At 37.9% G+C, this 26,651-nt stretch overlaps 1 protein-coding gene across 4 annotated transcripts; it reads right to left on the bottom strand.

Annotated features, from left to right (window-relative positions):
• Window positions 1-3,346: 3,346 nt before the first annotated feature.
• Window positions 3,347-25,428, bottom strand: Rpn13 (regulatory particle non-ATPase 13). Of its 4 annotated transcripts, none has more exons than XM_071686438.1 (9): window positions 25,271-25,428; window positions 20,947-21,078; window positions 19,823-19,939; window positions 17,560-17,798; window positions 15,812-15,936; window positions 12,267-12,416; window positions 7,629-7,786; window positions 6,105-6,227; window positions 3,347-4,127 (listed from the first exon to the last, which is right to left on the bottom strand). In XM_071686438.1, the coding sequence occupies exons 1-9, from the start codon at window positions 25,331-25,333 to the stop codon at window positions 4,011-4,013; spliced, it is 1,224 nt and encodes a 407-aa protein (XP_071542539.1). In that variant the 5' UTR covers window positions 25,334-25,428; the 3' UTR covers window positions 3,347-4,010. The 4 variants fall into 4 exon arrangements, with proteins under 4 accessions (XP_071542539.1, XP_071542540.1, XP_071542541.1 ...); XM_071686439.1 differs by having other exon boundaries at window positions 15,812-15,933; XM_071686440.1 differs by lacking the exon at window positions 12,267-12,416.
• Between the last annotated feature and the right edge of the window lie 1,223 nt (window positions 25,429-26,651).

The raw sequence follows: 26,651 nt of genomic DNA, 5'->3' as shown, positions 1-26,651 counted from the left end.
ACCTACACAGCTTTCCATGGTTTACCCCGGACGCTTCACATGCCTTGATTCAATCCACTGACAGCACGTAAACCCCTGTATACCACATCGCTCCAATTCACTCTATTCCTTGCCCTCCTTTCACCCTCCTGCATGTTCAGGCCCCGATCACACAAAATCCTTTTCACTCCATCTTTCCACCTCCAATTTGGTCTCCCTCTTCTCCTCGTTCCCTCCACCTCCGACACATATATCCTCTTGGTCAATCTTTCCTCACTCATTCTCTCCATGTCCCCAAACCACTTCAAAACACCCTCTTCTGCTCTCTCAACCACGCTCTTTTTATTTCCACACATCTCTCTTACCCTTACGTTACTTACTCGATCAAACCACCTCACACCACACATTGTCCTCAAACATCTCATTTCCAGCACATCCATCCTCCTGCGCACAACTCTATCCATAGCCCACGCCTCGCAACCATACAACATTGTTGGAACCACTATTCCTTCAAACATACCCATTTTTGCTTTCCGGGATAATGTTCTCGACTTCCACACATTTTTCAAGGCTCCCAAAATTTTCGCCCCCTCCCCCACCCTATGATCCACTTCCGCTTCCATGGTTCCATCCGCTGACAGATCCACTCCCAGATATCTAAAACACTTCACTTCCTCCAGTTTTTCTCCATTCAAACTCACCTCCCAATTGACTTGACCCTCAACCCTACTGTACCTAATAACCTTGCTCTTATATATATATATATATATATATATATATATATATATATATATATATATATATATATATATATATTCCCTGGGGATAGGGGAGAAAGAATACTTCCCACGTATTCCCTGCGTGTCGTAGAAGGCAACTAAAAGGGAAGGGAGCGGGAGGCTGGAAATCCTCCCCTCTCGTTTTTTTTTTTTTTTTTTTTTTTTTCCCCAAAAGAAGGAACAGAGAAGAGGGCCAGGTGAGGATATTCCCTCAAAGACCCAGTCCTCTGTTCTTAACACTACCTCGCTATTGCGGGAAATGGCGAATAGTATGAAAGAAAAAGAATATATATATATATATATATATATATATATATATATATATATATATATATTATCCCTGGGGATAGGGGATTAAGAATACTTCCCACGTATTCCCTGCGTGTCGTAGAAGGCGACTAAAAGGGGAGGGAGCGGGGGGCTGGAAATCCTCCCCTCTCGTTTTTTTTTTTTTTTTTAATTTTCCAAAAGAAGGAACAGAGGGGGCCAGGTGAGGATATTCCAAAAAAGGCCCAGTCCTCTGTTCTTAACGCTACCTCGCTAACGCGGGAAATGGCGAATAGTTAAAAAAAAAAAATATATATATATATATATATTTCCAAAAGAAGGAACAGAGTGGGGCCACGTGAGGATATTCCAAAGGCCCAGTCCTCTGTTCTTAACGCTACCTCACTAACGCGGGAAATGGCGAATAGTTTAAAAGAAAAAAAGTAAAACGAGTGGATGGGTCTTTCTTCGTCTTTCCTAGCGCTATATATATGTACATGTCTGTGTATGTACATGTATGTTTACGTTGAAATGTATAGGTATGTATATATGCATGTGTGGGCATTTATGTACATGCATGTGTATGTGGGTGGGTTGGGCCATTCTTTCGTCTGTTTCCTTGCGCTACCTTGCTAATGTGGGAGACAGCGACTAAGTATGATAAAATAAAAAATAATAATAATAATGTTTCAGGAGAAAGTTTATAATTAAGGTTGGGAGAGAGGCCTTGCAGAAAGTGAGACAAATATAAGGGTCAAAGGGAAAATCATGATATGCTGTGGGTTTTTATACGGATAGTAAAGAGTGTGTTCATAAGATGGGAGAGAATGAGAAAGATAATGGCAAGCTTGTAAAAAATATTTCCCAGAGTTTTTTAATACATGCTTGCCATTTCCCCTATGAGTGAGGGAGCATTTGAATTCCTTTGTACTTTGGTGGTTAGGAAATTAGTAAACTGACCCTAAATAGAGTAGTGACTAATGGTCAAGCCTCAGAATAGTCTATGACTTTACATTATTTGCATGTTCCCTAGTTACATGAAATGTTTGAAAGTTTTTTCTTTTTGAAACATTGGTATGCTTTTCTACTTTTACCATATTAATCTGCTAGTTTTTTATTTCTTCACCACAAATAGCCTCAAAAGGACTCAGTAGATTGTTGCTGTTTGAAAACCTTTATATTCATTTAGTTACAATTCAATTTTAATAAAGCAAACCATTTGCACTGTTCATCAGTACAGTATGTATATCTGGTAATCAGGTTTATGCACAATATACTACACAGTGAACCCTTACTTTGATTGCAAGTAAAAGCATTTATGCGATGTAAATGGCAATCTAATAAGAATGGTGGAACAGCTGCTGAAATAGGTATGCTGACAGAAGACCAAAGTGAAACAAAAAACATAAGTGCTGCCAGAGGACAACACAGTTCTGCTATCCATGGAAGCCAACATCTGTGGTAGAACCAAGATGTTTCAAAAAAAATTCTTTTCAAAATATTAAGCAAAACTGTGAGTTGTCAGTTGAGATAAGGTTTGGTGGAAATAATGACACAGCTACCTGAAATGTATACTGTACATATAAAACATGGTTCAGTAACAATGGAATGGCCTTTAAATGTCTATCAAATATCATTCTGATCTTTTGTTTAGGCTCTGGAGAAAGAGAATACACTCTCAGGAAGAGAGTGGTCAGAGTACATACATGACACTAAGACTTCACATTATTTATCTTTAACCTAAGTGCCCATCTGCAAAAGGAAACACCACAAATGGATAACAATGGACTAACTAGTGCACATCCGGTTCATAGCTGTCATGTATAATGTAACAATACTTGAGATTTACATCCACACCAAAACCTCACTATTTACTTTATGGATTACTTTGACTAACGTTGTTCAACCCATTAACAGGAAGCTGCACCATATACCACATCACTCCAAGTAAACGCTATTTATATGAGCTTTCCTCTCGCTGTCACCAATCCCTTGACAGCAACCAACAGTGAACATTATCAATAATCTCTATCTCTTCCTTAAAGGTGAAACTCTTGAAGGGAATACATGTATGTGCAAGCTGACTGCAAAAGCATGTCTTGCATGGAATGCACGGTGTACAAGAATCTGCTGCTCACCATATCCTACAGCACTCATCCAGTCAGTTAACTCAAACTGCTAAGTACACAAATTTACAGACAATACAAATAATGAAAGCTCACAAAGTAGCAAAACATTCTATATCTAAGTAAGGTGTGTAATGTCTCCACCCAAACACAAAATTGTCTTTACAACTAGGTACACTTAAATCAAACATAAACAGTCCCAGTGACTTTTATTATCAGAAACAGAAATATGTAAATTTACTACAAGACATTAAACTATTACACTGCTGATGTTCAGTTCACCAGGGTAAAAATGTGAACTTCATTCAGAAATCCCCAACAAAGGCACAAAATTTTTCGGTTTTGTAATCTAAAAAAAAAAATCATCCCAAATGGATGATGACCAACAGGTGTCACTTCTTAAGTTCATATGAAAATGGCAGTTACAATCCATATAAATCTCAAAATCAACTTTAACATACAAAATCAAGTATTAGAATATAAAAAACAAGTAAAACAACTGATAAACAAAACGACTACCATAACAACAGCAGAACTCTATTTGTATCACTGCTGATAACGTTTTTGCATTCTGTACTTTCCCTCTCAACAATACTCAAACTATGAATATTAGATAAACAGAATGAGATAAAAAATCACTGAAATTCAGAGACATAATTCTCTTGTCTATCAGCTCAATTTACAGACTAGTTATAATCTAATATAAACTCAAAAGTAGGAGCATGTAAAGATGCTTATACACATTGAGGCATGCTTTATAAATTAACCAGAACATCTTTTTAAAATCACAAAAACAAAATGTGAACCTATAAATGTCAAATATAAACACGACAATTGAACCTACACAATATACTATAATCTAATCAACAGACATAGCATCATCATCATCTTTATCTTGGTCTTTATCTTTATCTGCATTTTTCTTTTCTTCTTCCTTTTTACTACCTTCTTCTTTATCCTTCTTCTTGCCTAGCGCCTGAAACATTTAATAACAAAACATCAAGTAAATAATGTACATGTTTTCCTTTATATAAACCTGCTTCCCTTTCCCACCATAACATGTCAGCATCAGGAACAAGGATCTGAACCTTTGAGGAAAAATCCTTCCTTTGCTTCTTCTGTTCTAACTTTCAGAATATCATAAAACAAGAAAGGAGGATTTCCAATTAGTGCTACTAGCCCTCTTAGCCACCTCCTATGACACACAAAGCTTACAATGGTCGTGGTCTAAAAAAAAAAAAAAAAAAAAAGCCCACCTAACCTGTTTTCAAATTTAGTGGTTTCACATCTGCTGAAATCCAGTGAGTCTTAGAGCTACATTAATGGATAGTTTACTTATTTCCATACTACATCACCATTTCCCAAATTAGCAAGGTAGTGCCAGGAACAAAGAAAAGCCACATCTGAAAACATCTACTCTCTCACTGTCTTATGTTTTGCACCAAAACCATAGTGGCCAGCCAAAAAATTTTTGTTCCTACGTGCAAGCTCTGCCCACCCATGAAACTATAATCTATTCATGAGTTAACAAATGGCCTTATACGGAAAACTGAGCAGAAAATAAACATAAAAAAGATGAACCTGTTTAGCTTAGAATAGAGAAGGTTAAGAGTTGATAAAATGCAAATATTCAAAATTATCAAAGGCTTCAGTAATCTTGATCTATCAAATTATCTAAGATTTGATTCATCTGAGTTTACTCGTATTAATGGATACAAACTCTTGGGCAAACATTTTACCTCGAATGAGGCAAAGTACTTTTTTTCCACAGGATTATTCATGTGTGGATAGATTTCCCAATTAGAGTAGATGAAAGCAGTACTATAGCTATGTTTAAGAACTGACTTAATAAATACTTCACTTCAAGTTCACAACTACATTATTTGTGCAAGTTATTACCCTTGAATTATCTGTATACCTTCTAACTTTGATCACACTCATCTGTGAGTTCCTGATATCTTGCACTTTCACAAACAGCCTTTAAAGGACCCCAATGGTCTGTTGCTGTTTGAATTCTTTTGTACTGTTACCATTACACTTAGTAAGTATAAGTGAAATATCTATGTCATGCAACAGCAGTCAGTGGGGAACTGATGCTCCTCTGTGCAACCCTAACCCACTTATGCAATGTAAGAACCTCATTACTCCAAGTTCAATGCATGTAACTCTCCGCAGTCTGTTCATGATGAAATCAAAATGCCATGGTGACATCACACATCCTTGATGAAGACCCAACTTCAATGGGAACCACTCATCCTCCTCTTTTCCTATCTGTACACAAGCCTTACTCTCCCAGTAAAGACTCCAGCTGCAGTTATCAACCTTTCATTTATCCCACAAATTCACATCAGTTTTTGCAATGCCTCTAGATAAACCACATCATATGCTTTCTCATTATACTTGACAGCTAGAGACCGAGTGTGAATGAATGTGGCCTTTGTTGTCTTTTCCTTGCGCTAACTCGCGCACATGCAAGGGGGGAGGGAGGTGTCATTTCATGTGTGGCGGGGTGGCGACGGGAATGAATAAAGGCAGCAAGTATGAATTATGTACATGTATACATGTGTATATGTCTGTGTATGTATATATATGTATATGTTGAAATGTATAGGTATGTATATGTGCGTGTGTGAACGTGTATGTATATACATGTGTATGTAGGTGGGTTGGGCCATTCTTTTGTCTGTTTCCTTGCACTACCTCACTGACATGGGAGACATCGACAGAGTATAATAAAAGAAATAATAAAAATGCTTCCTCAAGCCACATACAAATTCTTCTCTTTCCAAGCACACGGTTCAAACATTCTTTACACAGCTCCTCTCAAATTAGATGTTCAATGCATGCACCACCCTCAGTATCACCACTCACGCTTACATCTTGCCCAACACCCAAACTTAACCTTATACTTAGCAGGTGGAAATGTTAAACAATGAAAAACAAATTGACAAACCTTAATGAATGCTTCCATATCACAAGAGGAAGCAGCCAAGACAGCATCCTCACCAAGACCAAATTGGTTGATGAGAGGACCTAACTGCCCTGATTGAAGAGCACTGCTGAACAAACTCACTGCCTGCAAATAACAAAAAGAACTTATAACACATCACATCAAATAATTAAAAAACGAGATGGCAAGAGGAAAAAGTAAATACTAACTTGTTTTCACTCATGGGAATAGTACCTAAAATTAATCAGTTTTCTTTTCGCCTCTTACATAAACACTATACACAGTAGTAGCTGGTAGGAAGCCAACAAAATGGCAGAGACAATAGAAAGAAGTAGTAGGCAGGAGCATTAGGTAGAAGTAATAAGAAGGAACATTAGGCAAAGGTAGTCAGTAGGAACATTAGGTAGGAGCCTCTGCAAACACTGTGCTCGAGTTGCTCTCTACCAGTGGCTAAGAATCTGTGAAATATCACAGCATGAGTTTCTGTTCTGGGAACATTACACTTCTTGATTAATTATGCTCATGACTTGCCGGAACATACAAACTCTGACCTGAACATGGAAAGGCTTCAAGTTTTGATATGCCTATTATGAAAGAAAGAGTAGTGATGGGTGACCTGATCACAACCTTTACGTTTTCAAAACAGACTGATGAGAGACATAGGGATACAACAACCAGAGGACATAACATGAAATTAAGGAAGAAAATTGGTAAAAAAGATGTAAAGAAGTACTTTGTTGTATGAGAGTGGTAGATGATTGGAATAAGATGACTGAGAGCATGATTAATCCTGTAAGCATTCATATCTTTATGAAATTAGGAGAGCAGAGAATGTTCAAGAGATGGTGTCCCACAAATGTAAAACTCCCTCCCTGTACAGTACATATAGGTAATTATAAGTAGAAAACAGGTAATTCAGAAGGGTGAGAGACATGTATGGAACAGACTAAACTGGATTGTTGTGGTATATATGGGAATGCTGTCGCAGGGTTGACCCAAGGTATATCAAGTGGGCATGGCAAACCATGAAACAGTCTGTGGGGCTTGGTTGTAGATTGTGGGCTCTGGTTTTGGTGCATTATAAATGATAGCTAGAGTGGATGTTAATGAATGGGACCATTGTTCATGGCACTGCCTTGTTAAAGCCAGAGATGATGGAAATTATGAAAAGATATGAAATAGCATCCCCCCTTACCCCCTGCGAGGTAGAGCTAGGAAAAGACAAAATGCCACATTCATTCACACTCAGTTTCCAGCTCTCATGTGTAATGCATCGAAACCACAAATGCAAGCTAAATGCTATTATGATGTACCTAAATCACCTGTAAGAAACTTTATGAACACACAGATTTCTTCAGAAAATGCTTTTACAAACAGAATGATATCAATTTATGCCATACAGATTGTCCTTAGGAAATTAAATAGTACCCCTATAGATAAAAAAAAGCACATATCAGAATCTAAACAAGACTAATTCAGTTAGGTATATTCTAATAAAGATACAAGGTATCCAACGAAAGTTTATACCTGCTGGAACTGGGGAGAGGTTACAGTTCCCCGAAGCTGTTCAGTGGGAGGTAGTTCTTCAGATGTTGCTGGTAGATAAGGACGCAGTTGGTTCACAAACTCTTCATTAGTCAAAATTGGTTGAAGGGCCTCTGCAGTCATAGCTGAACTCAAATCCACTTGGGGAGAAAACACAGGTCAAGTATCAGAACTGGTATTACATAGGAAGTATATATCATGTGAGCAGATATGCAGGTATTGTGCATGCACAGAAGAAACATTAATTTTGGAACACATCTGCGTTGTACCTTTGTGTCTTCACACATACTGGGGTTCTTTGCTTAACAGATACAGGTATACTGCCAACTGCAGTTTTGAGAATATATGCTTAAAGTATAGCAATTTATTAATCAAGGCATCAAGTTCTAAAGAATCTATGGTACTTTTTCAAAGAACGCACTCTTGTCCTACAAGGAAGGCAAGAAGTGAATGGTGTTGGTGATAGGGGAGGTGGACGTGCCTTCAACTAATGATGGTAGTAATTACTGTTCAAATTACTATTCTATTTCAGCACAAACACATGAGAAAAGAAATACACCTGAACCCCAAGATACAGGGATTCGAGGTCAACAGTTTCCTTTACAGAATATTTACGTACATTTATTTCATTCCCCACTAATGTTGCACCTCTATATGAAATGGGAGTGCAGTTACTAGGAAAACAACCTTGTAAGATAAAAAAACAATCTATCCCATCTCTTTTAGGAAAAATCTATCAAACATGGCATTCACTGTGAAGGCTTTCTTTCGTATCAACAGAACATGAACAGCCAAACATCATTTCAAATAGACGACAGGGTTATCAAACATGACATTCACTCTGCATTATTTCTTCTTAAAAGAACTGTTAAACCCTTCTCCACTCTCACTGACCTTAGTTTAGTTTGTTACTTTTGAATGCTGATGGATGGTGGCGGTGGAAGTGTAACAGTTGGCGGTGGTGTAATAATTGTAATGGATATAATTACCTACCTATCTATACTGAAGTATTAGTATGTTGACTGTACAGGTGAGAGGTGATTAGAGGGTGGCTGAAGGCATAGAGCATCAGATTGGGGAGGATGTGTGGATCAGGTGCTTCATCTGAAGAATGTTTTAAGAAATACTTAAAGAAATAGAAAAAATTTGTATGTGGCATTTATGGATCTGTTGAAAGCATATGACAGGGTTGATAGCAATGCTTTGTGGAAAGGGCTACAAATATATGGTGTGGGAAGATAGCTATTAGAAGCAGTGAGGGATTTTCATCAAGAAAGTCACAAGTGTCTGCAAGTCGGTAGAAAGGAAAGTGAGTGTTCCAGGTGAAGGCTGGGTGTGTGTCATCATGGATGTTTAATTTGTTTATGGATGGAGCAGTGTGGGAGGTGAATGCAAGTCTTGGAAAGATGAACAAGTGTACCGTCTGCTGGGGGCACCTGGGTAGTGATTCAGTTGTTTGCTGATTATGCAACACTGATGGCAGATTTGAGTGAGAAACCACAGCTGATTTCTAAATTTATGAGTGTGTGAAAGGAGGAGAACATTTTAAGTAATTGTAAATAAAAGTAGTTACTAGATTTAGCAGCAAAGAAAGAGAGGTTATTTGGAGTGTGGGTTTGAATGCAGAGAACCTGGATAAAGTGAAGTGTTTTAGATACTTGGGAGCCGATGTGGCAACAAATTGAACCATGGGAGCTGAAGCGAGCTAATGGGTACATGAGGGGACAAAGGTCTTGGATACACTGAGGAATGCATGGAAAGAGAGATCACCATCTTCAAGGATATAGATGGGTATATTTGAAGGTGCTAGATGGATGTAAGGTATGTGCCTCAGGCAAAAATGTAAAGGATATAATGAATATGTTTGAAATAAGATGTAAGTAGGTGTAAGTAGGATTGGTTGAGTATGAAATGTCTGGGTAAGGGAGAGTGGACATGTGGTGAAGATGACTGAAGAAAGGATGACTGAGGGTATACATTTCAAAAGTGGATAAAACAGGAGAAAGGGATAAACCGAGGAGGAGGAAGAATGGAGTGATAGAAGCTTTGAAGAAGGCTTTGGGCCTGAACATGCAGGAGGGTGCAAGGCATGCAAGAGATATAGCAAACTAGAGTGATGTGGTTTACAGGGGACAACATCATATCAATGGGATGAACCAGAGTATGTGAACCACAGAAAGTTCTATGGGGCCTGAATGTATATGGTGGGCTCTGGTTTCAGTGCATTATGTGTAACTGCTAAACAGTGGATGTGAGCAAATGTGGCAATTTCTTCTGTTCCTAGCACTATCTACATGATGCAGGAAATGGCAATCATGTATAAAAAAGATATATATATATAAATATATATATAATAAAGTATAATAAAAAATATATATATTTTTTTTTTTTTTTTTTTTTTTTTTTTTTTTTTATACTTTGTCGCTGTCTCCCGCGTTTGCGAGGTAGCGCAAGGAAACAGACGAAAGAAATGGCCCCCCCCCCCCATACACATGTACATACACACGTCCACACACGCAAATATACATACCTACACAGCTTTCCATGGTTTACCCCAGACGCTTCACATGCCTTGCTTCAATCCACTGACAGCACGTCAACCCCTGTATACCACATGACTCCAATTCACTCTATTTCTTGCCCTCCTTTCACCCTCCTGCATGTTCAGGCCCCGATCACACAAAATCTTTTTCACTCCATCTTTCCACCTCCAATTTGGTCTCCCTCTTCTCCTCGTTCCCTCCACCTCCGACACATATATCCTCTTGGTCAATCTCTCCTCACTCATTCTCTCCATGTGCCCAAACCATTTCAAAACACCCTCTTCTGCTCTCTCAACCACGCTCTTTTTATTTCCACACATCTCTCTTACCCTTACGTTACTTACTCGCTCAAACCACCTCACACCACACATTGTCCTCAAACATCTCATTTCCAGCACATCCATCCTCCTGCGCACATCTCTATCCATAGCCCACGCCTCGCAACCATACAGCATTGTTGGTACCACTATTCCCTCAAACATACCCATTTTTGCTTTCCGAGATAATGTTCTCGACTTCCACACATTTTTCAAGGCTCCCAAAATTTTCGCCCCCTCCCCCACCCTATGATCCACTTCCGCTTCCATGGTTCCATCCGCTGACAGATCCACTCCCAGATATCTAAAACACTTCACTTCCTCCAGTTTTTCTCCATTCAAACTCACCTCCCAATTGACTTGACCCTCACCCCTACTGTACCTAATAACCTTGCTCTTATTCACATTTACTCTCAACTTTCTTCTTCCACACACTTTACCAAACTCAGTCACCAGCTTCTGCAGTTTCTCACATGAATCAGCCACCAGCGCTGTATCATCAGCGAACAACAATTGACTCACTTCCCAAGCTCTCTCATCCCCAACAGACTTCATACTTGCCCCTCTTTCCAGGACTCTTGCATTTACCTCCTTTACAACCCCATCCATAAACAAATTAAACAACCATGGAGACATCACACACCCCTGCCGCAAACCTACATTCACTGAGAACCAATCACTTTCCTCTCTTCCTACACGTACACATGCCTTACATCCTCGATAAAAACTTTTCACTGCTTCTAACAACTTGTCTCCCACACCATATATTCTTAATACCTTCCACAGAGCATCTCTATCAACTCTATCATATGCCTTCTCCAGATCCATAAATGCTACATACAAATCCCTTTGCTTTTCTAAGTATTTCTCACATACATTCTTCAAAGCAAACACCTGATCCACACATCCTCTACCACTTCTGAAACCGCACTGCTCTTCCCCAATCTGATGCTCTGTACATGCCTTCACCCTCTCAATCAATACCCTCCCATATAATTTACCAGGAATACTCAACAAACTTATACCTCTGTAATTTGAGCACTCACTCTTATCCCCTTTGCCTTTGTACAATGGCACTATGCACGCATTCCGCCAATCCTCAGGCACCTCACCATGAGTCATACATACATTAAATAACCTTACCAACCAGTCAACAATACAGTCACCCCCTTTCTTAATAAATTCCACTGCAATACCATCCAAACCTGCTGCCTTGCCGGCTTTCATCTTCCGCAAAGCTTTTACTACCTCTTCTCTGTTTACCAAATCATTTTCCCTAACCCTCTCACTTTGCACACCACCTCGACCAAAACACCCTATATCTGCCACTCTGTCATCAGACACATTCAACAAACCTTCAAAATACTCATTCCATCTCCTTCTCACATCACCGCTACTTGTTATCACCTCCCCATTATATATATATATATATATATATATATATATATAAATATATATATAATATATTTATATATATATATATATATATATAATAAAGTGTGTTATTTTCAAATATGATGTAACTGCTAGATTTACAATTTTCTGAAACTACACCACAGCACTTTCTTGCCGGTTATATCCTTTATCAGTGTATACATCCAAGGTGTGCAAATACACCTTACTCGAGATGCTTCAACTGTAAAAAACAGTGAAAGCCCCTTTAATTCCGAATGCGTTTCATGCAGCATTACCAGTCCAAAGCTTCTACTATTCTGTCTAACATCCAACTCAATGTACAACCATTGTCTGTGTTACCTTACCTGGAACCCTGGGAGAACCAGATACATCGGGTGGGACTGAGATCCCAGACAGGATATTTTGTAAATCAGATAGCTGAATGGGAACAACATTTCCAGTTCCAGGAGTGGCACTACTGCTCTCTTGGCTATTGCTTCCACCTCTGGATGAATCTGAAAAATTAATTATGAAAATCTGTGTTCACTAGCATTTTTTTGTAGACGGCATTTCTTTTTTCCACCAAAGATATGCAAGCCACATCATCATTTTCTATATAGAATGTATATTGAATACATCATATTCAAGCATTACTTTTTCTTAAAGTTCAACATGCTTATATCAATTTATCATATTTCTCTGAAATAAGCAATTTTTTTCATTCCCCAAATTTCTCAAAGCTTCACTCAACAGTCTATCTATTCCCAAAGTTGGATGTGGGATATATGTTCAGCTTATGACTTCAGCACTTCACAAAACACCTCTGAAGTTTCCTTGGTTGTAGTTTGAAAGACAACAATGATCAAATCTATCTTTCTATTTTACCAAAATACTAATATGCATGGTTTCAGTGCATTAAACATTACTACTATGAAAAAATTGCTAAATATCATTACCATCATTTCTTGTTACCCCTGATCCCTTTTCAGGAAGGGTCCTGGTGTTACCCCCAGATCCTTTTTCAAGCTTCAAGGGTGCACCACAGTGAACAGCAGAAACATGATGGACTCCTGTGAACCAATGAGTTTTCTGACAAAAGTGTATTTCATTTTGTCAGCAGACAAAGACAACACTTTGCCAAAGTGATATTTCGCAAGTAGTGAAACTTCAAAGGATGCAGAGTCCAGTAACCCCTGTATATTTATCTATCTATGATTATCTGGACCTCTTTCTGTGAGAAAGTACTGGTGTTACCCAAGGCCTCTTTCCAGAGGCTTATACAGTCCAAGGCTGTGATACTTCCAGTAGCAGGGTTATGTTAACTCACTTGGAATGAAAAGTTCTTTGACAAGGTCGTATTCCCATTGACAGAGGCTAGCCATAGGTTACTTTTCATTTGCAATGTAACCTCAGGCAGGTGGACTCTAGTAAAACCTAAGTTTATCAGTATACATACTTTATGCCCCAGGAGTACCTTTTGTCCTTATAGGGCTCCTGCAGCACTCTGGAAGTTGGCCACATCCACCAGTCAGGCCCACAGGTCATAAGGTGTTGTGAAGTTATGTGTGCATCTATGTGCAGAGAGTGCAAGAAAAGTGAATAGTAAGTGCTCGATGTCTTCTTTCTGGTAGTTACGCTGAAGGCTTTAAGAGTCTCGGATATGATGAAAAGGTGCTTGCTGTAATGCAGTGATGAGCAATGTTCAGAGCGTAAGTGGGAGAATTAGATTCGAGTTTGTATGGGAAGTGTAGTTTCTGCTGGGTGTATATCTGGTGGGCTATAATTTAAAACTGATATGGGAGGTTGGTTGTTTAGTGCTTGTAGGGATAGACAGGGTGTGTATTTTATCAGTTTTATATTTGGTGGGGGTGGTAGGACCTGTAAGTAGAGGCTACAGAAGAGTAAGGAAGAGGTAAGCATTTTATTCCTACTTGGGAGTTGGTGGTTAGTTTTAAACTGGTTTGGATGGGTCTAAAGCTGTTGCACAGAATTGGGGGCCAAGCATGATGAGGTGGGTCTGTACTATATAAAAATATCTTCTTTCCCTAATTTCAAACTTGTTCGCCACTTCCCGCATTAGCAAGGTAGCACCAGAAAAAGATGAAGAAAAGGCCTCATTTATTCATATACATTCTCTACATGTCAGATGTAATGCACTGAAACCACAGCTCCCTATCTACAACCAGGACCCATAGACCTTTCCATGGTTTACCTAGCCACTTCACACTCCCTGGTTCAATCCAATGACAGAACACTGACCCCTGTATACCATGTTCCAATTCACCTTCCTGCATGTTTAGGCTCTGATTACTCAAATTTTATTTTTTCACTCCAACCTTACACCTCAAATTTGGTCTCCCCCTTCTTGTTCCCTCCACTTCTGACACATATCCTTTTGGTCAACATATCTTGACTCATCTCTTCATATGTCCACACCCTTTTCAGCTTTCTCAACCATGCTCTTTTTATTACTATATTATCTCTCTCTGCCCCTTTCTGTCAAAGATAAAAGGGATTCCTGGGGCTGGAAGTAGGTAAGTCTGAAGATGAGGGGTCAATTGCTGCTTGCTGCTGTTCCAGCACTGATGGGAGATTCAAGTGAGAAACTGCAGTAGCTGGTGTCTCAGTTTGGGAGTGTGTGCATGAGAGGAAAAAGTTGAGGGTAAATGTGACTCAGAGCAACATTATTAGGTTTAGTAGTAAAGAGAGACAAGTTAGTTGAACTGTGGGCTTGAATGGAGGAAACTTGGAGAAAGCCAAGTTTTAAAAACCTGGGAGTGGACATGACAGCCAATAGAACCATGGAAGCTAATGTTAGCAATAGGGTGGGTGAAAGGACTAAAGATCCTGGGAGCAATGAGGAGTGTGTGGAAAGATCATTCTCAGTGAAGGCAAAAATGGGTCTATTTGATGGTATAGAAGTCCCAATGATGATGTGTACATATGAGGCCTGGGCTCTTGACAAAAGGTAAATGTGTTGGAAATGAAATGCTTGAGGAAAATATGTGGAGTAAGGATGGGTGATCAAATAAGAAATGATAGGGTATGAGAGCAGCATGGCAATTAGCAGAGTATAGCTGAGAGAGCTAAAGGTATACTATGATGGTTTGGACATACATCACCAATGCCCACACTCCCAGTACTTTGGATTGGGCAATCCAGTACACACAGCTGTTTTTCCTAAACTACAAATGCCTAACTCAAATTCATAAAAAAAGTGCTCTTGGTAATTTCTATGCAATTGCTCATATTATCTTAAAAAATTAATATGTAAGCAAGTGTAAACTTGCAAACTTGGAACTGACCAATTTAAAAGATAATGTGCTCTTTCTAAACTTGGAATAGTAAAGTTTTAACTCCTAAGAAAAGAATTTCAGTACATTTTCGTAAACTGAAAATAACTGCAATTTTCTACACGATAAGGGAGGCTGAAAATATCATCTGCACACCAAAAGGGAAATTATTAGAAAACTATATCAATTTTCAATCTGTGTGTAATACTGTGGCAGGTATAACTGTACAATGCACACAAATCATATTTTCAATTTGCATGCAAAACCATGGCAGGTTTAACTAAATACTATACACATCTTTTTGGGCATGAAACTTTTATCTATTTAAATTACCTAAATACCCCTCCGACCACTTTCTGAAATGATCCTGGTCTTACCTCAGAACTCCTGTTCCAAAGGCTTCAGCAGCCCAAGGATGTGTTATACTTAGAAGCAGGGACAAAATAGGCTTCTTAGAGCCAAGAAGTTCTTTCACAAAACTGTAATAGTTTTGTAAACTGACAATGATACAGACCTGTGAAGTTTAAGGTGACTTTTCATGATGGTGTAATCTTAAGCAGGCTGAGTACAGTAATACCAGATGAAACAATCAACAGGACAAGCAACATATCACCTACCCTGAGCAGGAGTGGGTGCAGGAGTAGGAGTGGTAGTAGCTGCTGGAGTGGTGGAAGCTGTGGTTGTTGCTGAGGTAGAGCTGTTACTTCCAGTACCACTACGACCCCCTCCACTGCCAGACCTACTGGACACATATCAGGGGAAAATAATAAGATAATCAAATGCAACAAAAAAAATCAGACTTTGAAGAATGAAAAACCCATCTTCTCCATAGGTAGAATGCTAGGAATGTCTGAGGGAAAACTTAATCAGTGGAGTTAAAAGTGTTTTACCATTTACCCCACTGACTGCTGATGTACTGTACATGATAGGGGATGCCTCTAGAAGCTGATTGCAAGTGTGCCATATACAATCTGGGGTTAAAAATCCTGGGTGCAATAATCAGCAGAGTAATACGTCAGGAAACACTACTGGTATCTCAGACAAAGTTTTCACACCTTGGCCCACAGTTTTCAACTCAGCTACAAGCAGTGAAGAGTTTTTATCAAGAGAGCTAGGTGTTCATGTGAGTAGGAAGAGAAGAACAAAAGCAGTTCCAGGTGAATGTGGGCCTGCGGCAGGAATGAATGATGTCACTATGGCTATCTCATATGTTTACGGATGGGGTGAAGGAAAGTGAAAGCAAGGGTGCTGGATAAAGGAGCAGGTACACATTCTATTGGGAGTAGGGAGGCCTGGGAGGCAAGTCAGTTTTTGTTTGCTGATAACATTGAGCTGGTGGCACATTAGTCTGAGAAACTGCAGAAGCTGGTGCCTCAGTTTGGGAGTGTGTGTAAGAGTGCTGAAAATAAATGTGAATAAAAGCAAGGTTATTAGGTTTAGCGATGGAAAGAGACAGATTAGCTGAGTGTGAGTTGAATGGAGAGAACCTGGAGAGAGTGGGGCATTTTAGATGACTGGGAATGGATATGGCAGCAAATGGAACCATAGGAGCTGAAGTGAGCCAGAAGGTAAGTCAAGTTGCTAAGGTCCTCAGTGGACTGAATAGCACATGGAAATGTTTTTATTGGTGAGGGCAAAGACTTGCAAGTTCAATGGTACAGTAGTCCTTACAGCATTGAATGGATGTGAGGCATGGGCTCTAGATAAGAAAGCACAGAAAAGGGTGAAAGAACAATATGTCTTGGGAGGAGGGCTGATTGAGTAAGAAATGACAAGGTGAGAAATGTGGCAATAAGAAGAGTATGGTTGAAACAGATAAAGAGGGTGTACTGAAATGGTTTGGACATTTGGAGAGGATGTATCAGGAGATGTCGACAAGAGGGTATATGTGTCAGAAGCGGGGGGATCAATGTGAGGGGGGAAAACCAAAGTGAGACTGGAAGATGTAATGGCAAAGGTAATGATTGCTTGGGGCCTGAAGATGCTGCAGGGTGTAAGGTGTGCAAAAGGGACAGTGTACTGAGCTATTTAATAACTCATTCAGGGATGGAGTTGTATACCTGTGGGGACCCATCTCTTCAACATTCTCTACTATCATACAGCTCAAATCAATGCAAGATATCTGCATTAACCAAGTCCTTAGTTATCTAATTCCCTTCATCCAACACTTTTATACTATAAAAGTACTTCTTTACATATTTAACAAGTTTCTTACTTAAATCAATGTTATGTCTTCTAGTTGTTCTATCCCTACTCTATCAGAACTATTCACTGTCTATGTCATCAATCTTTTTCGAAAATGTTTTTAAAAGTTTTCTAAAACTTATCAGATAAAAAAAAAAATTTTGTTCAAGCATAAACTAACCCTGGACCAAGCAGTGTCGCCAAACCAGACATTCCACTTTCTAAGATCTGCATCAGATGTTGTTGAGAAATGTTCCCAAAGAGATTCTGGATGTCTGAGTCCCGAAGATTGGTTATTTCTGATCCTAATGCTGGATTTGGAGTTGACCCAGTAGAACGCTGTGAGCCTGGCGCTGGTGGGTTATTCAGCAGCTCATTTATCTTGCGAGAATACTCATCATCTTTGTCTGCCTTGGGTTCCTAAAATCAATATTAGCACTTTAAGGCACTATAGATTAATTGCAGCATAACATACTGTCAATATCATTTCTGGAATAGAATGTCATAACACAATCAAATCACATACCCCAAATTGCTCTACTGAAAATCTTACCAATATATGAAAAAAATAAATTGAAAATACTGTAAAACATATCTTCACAATGAAAATGACAAAGGAAAAGTTAAAAATATTGGAGGAGAGAGTACAATATCCACTTATTTCAGGACCACCTTTGGCCACTGTTCGCCCATCTAAAGCCTGGAGTGTATATACCCTAAGACTTGTTGATAACCTAGATGCAACTACGTCTAATGGGCTCAGTGACCTAGAAAGAGAATGTGAAAAAGAGAAAAGTGAAATGGAATAGAGTTACAGTTTAGGAACATTTTTTTTTTTTTTTTGTCCACAAAAGTGGATGTGAAGGATCAGCCAGCAGTGGCTCTCCACAAGGTCATGGATTCAGTATTTACAAAATAATAATTCCCCTTTACTTTTCTCAGGCATATATATATAGTACAAAATACAGAACAGACAACTAGTACTTACAACAGAAAAAGTGGTCTAAAATAACTTTCCCACAAAGATTGCTGCATCATTTGAATACATATAATGCATGTATATACATATATATATATTTATCTAATTCACTTATCTATCATACTTTGTTGCTGTCTCCCATGTTAGCGAGAGAGCGCAAAGAAAAAGACAAAAAAATGGCCCAACCAACCCATACACACATATATATACATAAATGCCCACACATGCACATATACATACCTATACATTTCAATGTATACATACATATACATACACAGACATATACACATGTACATTTCATACTTGCTGCCTTCATCCATTCCTGTCACCATCCCACCACATATGAAATGGCACTGTTCCCTGCGTCAGCGAGGTAGCGCCAGGAAACATACGAAGAATGGCCCATTCAATGGCCCCATATACACGCACACACACATGTATATACACATAAATGCCCATTCATGCACATATACATATACAGACAAAAAGGCCACATTCATTCACACTAAGTCTTTAGCTGTCATGTGTAATGCACTGAAACCACAGCTCCTTATCCACATCCAGCCCCCAAAGACCTTTTTTCATACATATTCACCATTTCCTGCATTAGCAAGGTAGCGTTATGAACAGAGGATTGAGCCTTAGAGAGAATATCCTCACTTGGTCCCCTTCCCTGTTCCTTTTTTTGGAAAAGTAAAAAACGTATTCCCTGCATGTCGTAGAAGGTGACTAAAAGGGAAGGGAGCCAGGTGCCAGAAATCCTACTCAAGGATAATAAGTACTCTACCAATTTCTAAAGTCAAAATATGAGATAATTAGCATTTAGATTTCTTGAAATCCATCACACATGGGGTTATCTTTATATCTAATGCAGGTCACACTAAGTGGATTAAATGCTCTAAATTAGGAGCTTCTACAACCACTGTGCTAGAGTTGCCCTCTAACAGTGGCCTGTAAAGAGTGAAGCACTAAAGGCTAAGAAGTGGCACTGGAGGACACTAGATATGAAGACTCCCTTATGAGGGAGTCAAAGGCGGGAAGAGACATCAGAGATATAGATAGATAGATGAATAGCTCTAAATTTTGGCTCTCTAAAGCAGATGTCTACTTCAACAATCAACTGTCAATCTATCCCTTAAATAGCAATTATAATAAAATGTGGCAAACTGAGAACAAATATTTTTGGTGCTATCTAACCACATACAATGATAAAAATAGACATAATTTGGGTCAGAACTAAAATCTAGGAATTTTTACAATGTTAGGAACACACTTTCACTTTGTCTACGAATCTTTTAATGATCATTTTCTAATATGAAATTTCTAAATTTCAAAAACCAAAAGACTGGGCTAAAGCGAAAAAAAAAATACTTTCACCACAGAAAGCACAAGTCCATATCCACACTTACACCGTAACAAAAAAAAAAAAATACACATTGTTTGAAACTACACAGAGTTCTCTCACCTGCATCCAGAAGAACAGTCGCCTACTAGTTAGCTTAAACTTCAGCACGTAAACTCTGCCAGTGGTACACTGTGACACGCGCTTGTACTCACAATCATCAGGAAATATTATCAAATCCTGAAAAGAGAAAAAGATAGTTACTTGTCATTTGAGCTGATGTTCATGCTTCTACTTTTGGCTACTTTCTCTAAAAGTGTGGCTAAAGAGCTGATGATCGGGAATACCTGATTTAAAGAGGACATACATAAGTACAGGAAGGTGAGTATGAAAGGGGCAAGATGGCATTACTGGATTACATACTAACTGACAAGACAGAGATTCTTAAATGTGAATGTGTTAAAAGGAGCAGCTGGTAGGAAGTCAGGTCATTATCTGGTGAAGGCAAGGATGAAGATTTGTAGAAACTTTCAGAAAAGAGGAAATGAAATATGCGACATTCTCTGATTATGTACCTCCTGAATCCCCTCAACTAAGGTGAATTTTTGTTCATACCTAACAGTGAATATGTTTATCAGGTCTACAAATTTGTTTCTCATCTCATGACACCCATCATGATCCTTGAAATGATTCCTCAGTTTCTTTAACTCCTGCTCTCGGTGTGCTACCTTCTAGTTTTGCACCTTCACAATTAACTCACTCTCTTAAAAACCGGGTATATTTAAGGAAAAAATCAATTCACTTAAATTGACAACATTCCTGGCATTCAATTCAAACCAAGGAAGCTTCTACTCCTAAGCCCTACTAAATTCCAAAATTATGCACGCTCAAATTCAATATCACCCCCTTACTTGTACAAAGTGACTTGTACAAGCTGTCGACCCTTTAATACCTTGAAAAAACTGGGTTCACTTCCTGAAGCTCTTCTCTTAATCACCTATTTGTACAGTAGAGAGAGACAGTTTCAGGATTAAGGAGCCCCATCTCTTGAACATTCTCTGCTACCACACCTCTTGAATATTTGTATGCTGTCTGACTGACCATGTCCTTAGCCAATCAGTTCCAATCACCCACCACTCTTATACCATGAAATATCTCTATAAATCCTTATTTAGAAGTGTCTTATTTCATGTCAGGTACATCAGGTACATGTGTGTTCCTTAATGTTAAAAAAATCCAATTCTTACCTCTTCAACAGTTCCAGTGCCACGATCCTTCCAGCAGATGTGCATAAGAGAGTCATCTGATTGGTAAAGATATACCAAACCCTTCCTCTTATCTGGGTGAACCATCTGCCCCTTCAAGTACATCTTGCCAGCCTGGAGATTATCATGCAAACTTATTTTCTGTGATATCTTACAAGCATTCACTGTTCTACAACCTTCCATTTGTTAGAGTGAAGATAAAAAGATAAAGTAACTATACCACATTCCTTAAGCCGTCTCACTATGTCCACATCACCCTTAACTACTGGCTTAAAATATTTGTAAACCCAACATATAAAATAACTAGTATACGATAAAAGATTCCTGATCTGAATTTCAACAATACTGTTACAATGGTTCTATCAAAACTTTATGAAATGATTTCTACTGCTTAGCTTCAACGCATAATTAAAATTTGTGGTTTTGGAATACCTCCAATAGTTTACTAAATTCCTTATCTTCCAAGCCCTGCTGTCTTCTGCAGAACTTATGATCTTAAGAAAATAAATATCAATATTAGTGATTAGGGGTAGCAGAGGATTTGTGATTAAGGAATACATTATAAGGCTTGGTCTGAAAAAGATGCATATAGTGGGTGAGTGGGGATGAAGGTTATGAGCCTTCTTGGATTACACCTGGTGTCCACTTAACATTAGGGAAAAGTTTCTAGAAATCACATATTAATGGAATCATCAGATAATGAATGATACTATCATAAGATTCAAGAGGATTCTGAGCCTAATCTTTTTTAAATATGAACAAAATGGCAAAAGCACAAGCAGTATAGTACAGGTATATCAATACTCTAATCTAAGTATTTAGAAAAGAAATAAATCTACAAATAATATTGCTTTCAAAAATACATCATGCTAAATACAGGGAAGCAATTTTCTAAATTCTTATTTCTCTTCATTAATTAATGTTTATCATTCACATATTTCTCATAGAAAAGCAGAAACAGTGCAGACATGAAAAAGTCATTCAACTATAACAAGGTCAACCTATCTCGATTCTGGGCCCCTAATGTATCACGCAGCATAATTAGTGCCCCAAAGACTATCACTAATAGCTGTTAAGAAATGTGGGGCATAAATCAGGGCTGTACCATTCCCCCACTATGGTCATGAGTAATGAACTCCTAAGATCTTTTCCCGGTGATAACTGTAGTTGCTTATGACTTACGTTATCTCTATACACTGATAAAAAGTCCTTTTCAATTTGAATGAAAGCAGGAAATGGTAATCTACACAAGTACAGCTAGAATCACAGGGTAAGACACTATGCTACATTGGTGAATATAACTAGGATTTTTTCCCTGTGCTAACTACAGTTGCTTGTGAAACATTTCTACATTTCATTAAAATGCAACTTCAAATTCAGATACAAGAGGGAAGAGGCAATCCATAAAAGTATGACAAAGGTTTTCATACCATAATAGATAATAAGATTGCTGGGTTCCTTTGGGGGCTAATTTTATGAGAATATGGTTTTGTCTTTCTCATGTATTTTTATGCACACAGAGGCAGCCAGGTTTCCTCAGGGATGCAACGTAAGGGTTAATCATGCACCATTACACAGCAAACAGGAATAACAATACATTACAATTGTAAAAGAGGAAATGAAGACAAATCTTGGTGCCTAAGTCAAGTGTGGAGGTCTTTTTAAGTTTTGTTGATATCGTTGGTACTTAAGCTACTTTTGCATTAATCTTTTAAGAGGGTAATTCCTCAGAAATTACCTTCCCTAAGGGGTATAAAACAGCTTACAGAATATGTATACAACATATACTGAAGAAAATACCCAAATAAGTTGTATGCTTTACATTACTGTGGGAAGGGCCTTTACTGGAAGAATGAATGCACCTCATTCACATAAATATCAAAAAATTATGATATCATCTTCCAGGAATTATTTCATCTTACGATTGACTTATTCTTCACTTAAAGCTAAATATCTTTAATGTATTTATCATTTATATACCTACATATACACCAGCAAACTTCTTTATATGAATAAATGAAAAATGTAATCAGTTTCATCAAAAGTATTTATCATTTATCCATTTAATATACTTAATTGCCGTCTCCCGCGTTAGCTAGCGAGGTAATACAAGGAAACACAACACACAAAAGAATGGCCCAACCCACAACCACATACACATGTATATAAATAAATGCCCACACATGCACATATACATACCTATACATTTCAATGTATACATACATATACATATATACACATGTACATATTCATACTTGCTGCCTTCATCCACTGCCGTCGCCACCCCACCACACATGAACTAGCACCCCCTCCCCCCCACGAGGTAGTGCTTGGAAAAGACAAAAAAGGCCACACTCATTCACATTCAGTCTCTAGCTGTTATGTGTCAAAAGTATAAACACTATAATAGCATAGTAAAAATGATTTCCTTTAATGAATAAAACAAGGGATGCATAAATCTGGCATCATGTATGCACCCTCAATATGACAAAGTGGATGAGAAAGATGTGAAATTTTTTTTCAAGATGTGCTGGTACATTGTTGGTAACATTCATGGTGGTGGCAAACACAGCTGGGATCTTAAATGAATGTGGGAGCCAATGTAACATCTTATGATGCCTAGAGCAACAGTAGCATACTCTACCTTATAGCATGAGGCATTAGGCATAACAGTGACAGTGACAAGCATATCATAAGCAAGAAAAAAAAATCCCATTTTCCCTGACATTACAAACATCTGGTCTTATCAGAAGGCAATATATTCATATGGCTGTTTTGTTCCTGTTGTGCTGGAATTTCAATGGTCTTAGAGTGGGTGACTGACATGCACTCAGGCTACAAAATGCATCAATTTTGTGTGCACCACTAACAGAGCCCATCAACGGAAGGAACCAATGAACATCATGGTAAGAGGCTTATTAACCAATCAGCTAATGACTATCAAGCCTAGCCTTCAAGGGCAATCTTACATCCTGTGTTACCCTCAAAATGACACCAAAGCAATCAAAATATATCACTTATCATCAATGCCTACGTACTTCCTAAAAACTAATGCTTGTTTTCTTAAAATCTAAATTTGGCACACTAATCACCATCATTCTCAGGAACTCATAACACATGGAGCACTATAAAAACTAGTAAGTAACCTAACGCTTTCCTTGATCTTCATATCCCTACTCACTATCAACTTAATCATTGCAGAATATGGAAAATATCAAATCATGCTTTACCATTTTTATTACATTCTACACATATTACACAATCACTACATAATGAAAAGAACATATTCCAAAGCTATCTTTGAGGTAACTCTATAAAGTAATTCTATTAATCATCAGAATCTACATTACATTTCTGAAATGCTCTAAGGCATTAGGAAGCTATGTCAGGACAGCATAGGCATCACTCTTGTTCGTATAATATTTGCAAGACCAACAAAATTGTGGACAATTTATCACTTAACATGTCAACTGTAGATCTTTTTAGTGTTTTTACCCCACAATTTCTTTCTACTTCAAAGCCCTGCCCACTTTAGTAAAAATGTAAAAGTAATGAAGCTACAGGCATTACACCCTATATCACCTTTACACATTGTAAAGATACCTAAGAACAAATTTTGTTGACCTATATCACCTGCAAAGGCGGCAACAGTTTCTTAAAAACTACCTGAAGTTGAATCAATATGCCTGTTTAATTCGAACATTTTCCTACGCTTCAAGATTTTGAGAGGAAGGCGCTTTCCACTAAGTTGATAAACACACGAACTTTACAAAATATTTTCTTTAACGATTTTAAATCCAGAAAGTAAGTGGATGATATATCGGCATAATAAGCACTACGTGCGATGAAGAGAATACTACTTATTACTCCACTCGGATTCACAAGTGCCGAAGTGTTACCGGCACCCAAGAGGAAAAATAATTACACTGAGTAATCCAGGCCAGTGTTAACCCTAAACCTCAACTTTTTGTTAGGTTAGGTTTTAAGTGAACACTTGCATAGACTGCTCTTCTTCACACTTTGTTCTGTGGGGCACCTTTTACACTTCGGCACTTTAGCCTCTCATTCAGTTAAATTAAAAAAAAAAAAAAAGTACCCTGAAAACAATTAATCAACACTCAATGCAAATCTCAACTAACCTCACTCAATTTCTAAAAATACTGGCAGGAAATATTCAGAGACAAGAATAAGGGCAGCCTGTACCCTGCCCATAATTCCCATCCTAAGTCCCAAGGTAATATGAGCCTCGAGACCAGCAACTAAAGTTTCACTACCCTATCCTTCGTTAACCACTTGAAATACTCACCCTGAACTCCAGCAGGTTCTTGCTGGATGATCGGGTACTTCCCCCAAATAGGGCCGTCGACATTTTGTCAATTGAAAGTTGCCTTCTAGATAAAAACACCTCCTATCCCCTTACTGGCTTGTGGTGACTAAACACTTTACGCTTCTCAGATATTGTTTCTTGGTGACGTTGATCGTCCTTTTACGCAATAGTTATCGTACAAGATACATCATATCTTCAGCTATGGCTGTCCGTTAATATTTTAATTTCGTATCTTAATTAAGATACTTTAAAGCATCTTATATATGTTTCATCATAATTAAGTTTACCGTGTCAAGTAATTTTTCTAATCATACTTGAAAAGCAATGGCTTAGGATTTGTTACGTATATCTCATATATGACAGTCATTCTGATATCACCGTATGCAGAATTCTTTTTCAGATTGATCACTTATGGTTTAAGAAAAGTTAGTTATATCATGTATATCTTCACATATATCTCTCATGACTTTTCGAAAATAGAATGGAAAGTTACGAAAACTTAAGCAAACGATTTGGGTATTATCGTACATCCTTGTTGTCGTGAGCTGGTACAAACTGTTTGGCCGAAATATATTATTAAAACAACAAATTAGATCATCATATTGGATCTATTTGGAATTTATATACATTAAAAATACAATATGAAATAACAATATTGTATCATATGATAAGTGACACTATATTCCGAGTGTCACAAAGAAGTCTTAAAAAATTATTCGTCAGGTCTTAGAAGACAAATTAAATATTCATAGACAACACACTGATGGCTGGATTAGATTTAATGAATATTACCTAAAGACAAATAACCTTGGGAAAAGGGCATCTTAAAGAAGAGAAATTAAAAAAGATATGTTTAGTACATCAAGGAATAGCTTTAAAATCTAAATTAGAGTTATGCTTTTTTATCATTTAAAAATCTTAGCTTTCTTTGAGATGAGAAGTCTCTGCAATAGTCTAAGTCGCAGCTGGTGAAGTACTCCAATCAAAGGCTCTTTTGTACCTGAAAGTACTCTTTCCAACTATCTTATATCTAAAGACGACTATTGGCCTAAATTGAAACTTCAGCTTCGATTCTAGGCTTTATTCAACAACGAATTCCACACGTGAAATGCTGAAATGCAGGATGTGGGATACGAAGAAAATAAATATTCACATATATCAAATGTACATGTAAATTATAGAGTAACAACACGTTCTCCTCTTCTAATAGGAAAATTGATGGATACTATATCAAAAAAAATTTAGATAACAAGATTAGGCATACATTGCGGGGAAATAAACCATGTCAATATTAGACATACATAGAAATGAAATAAATCAAGATACTTTTATAGTTAAAAAATCAAATCAATGCCAGCAA

Source organism: Panulirus ornatus, chromosome 42 (genome assembly GCF_036320965.1).
Source record: "Panulirus ornatus isolate Po-2019 chromosome 42, ASM3632096v1, whole genome shotgun sequence".
In the NCBI taxonomy this organism is placed as follows: Eukaryota; Metazoa; Arthropoda; class Malacostraca; order Decapoda; family Palinuridae; genus Panulirus; species Panulirus ornatus.
This window is presented reverse-complemented; position numbering and strand designations above follow the sequence as displayed.

Coding starts and splice junctions, on each gene's coding strand:
- Rpn13 (XM_071686438.1), bottom strand. CDS start 25,333: ATGTCGACGGCCCTATTTGGGGGAAGTACCCGATCATCCAGCAAGAAC. Junction 17,799..19,822: donor GACTGTTCTTCTGGATGCAG/GTGAGAGAACTC, acceptor TATTGATTTTAG/GAACCCAAGGCAGACAAAGA. Junction 6,228..7,628: donor CCTCTCCCCAGTTCCAGCAG/GTATAAACTTTC, acceptor TGTTATTTGCAG/GCAGTGAGTTTGTTCAGCAG.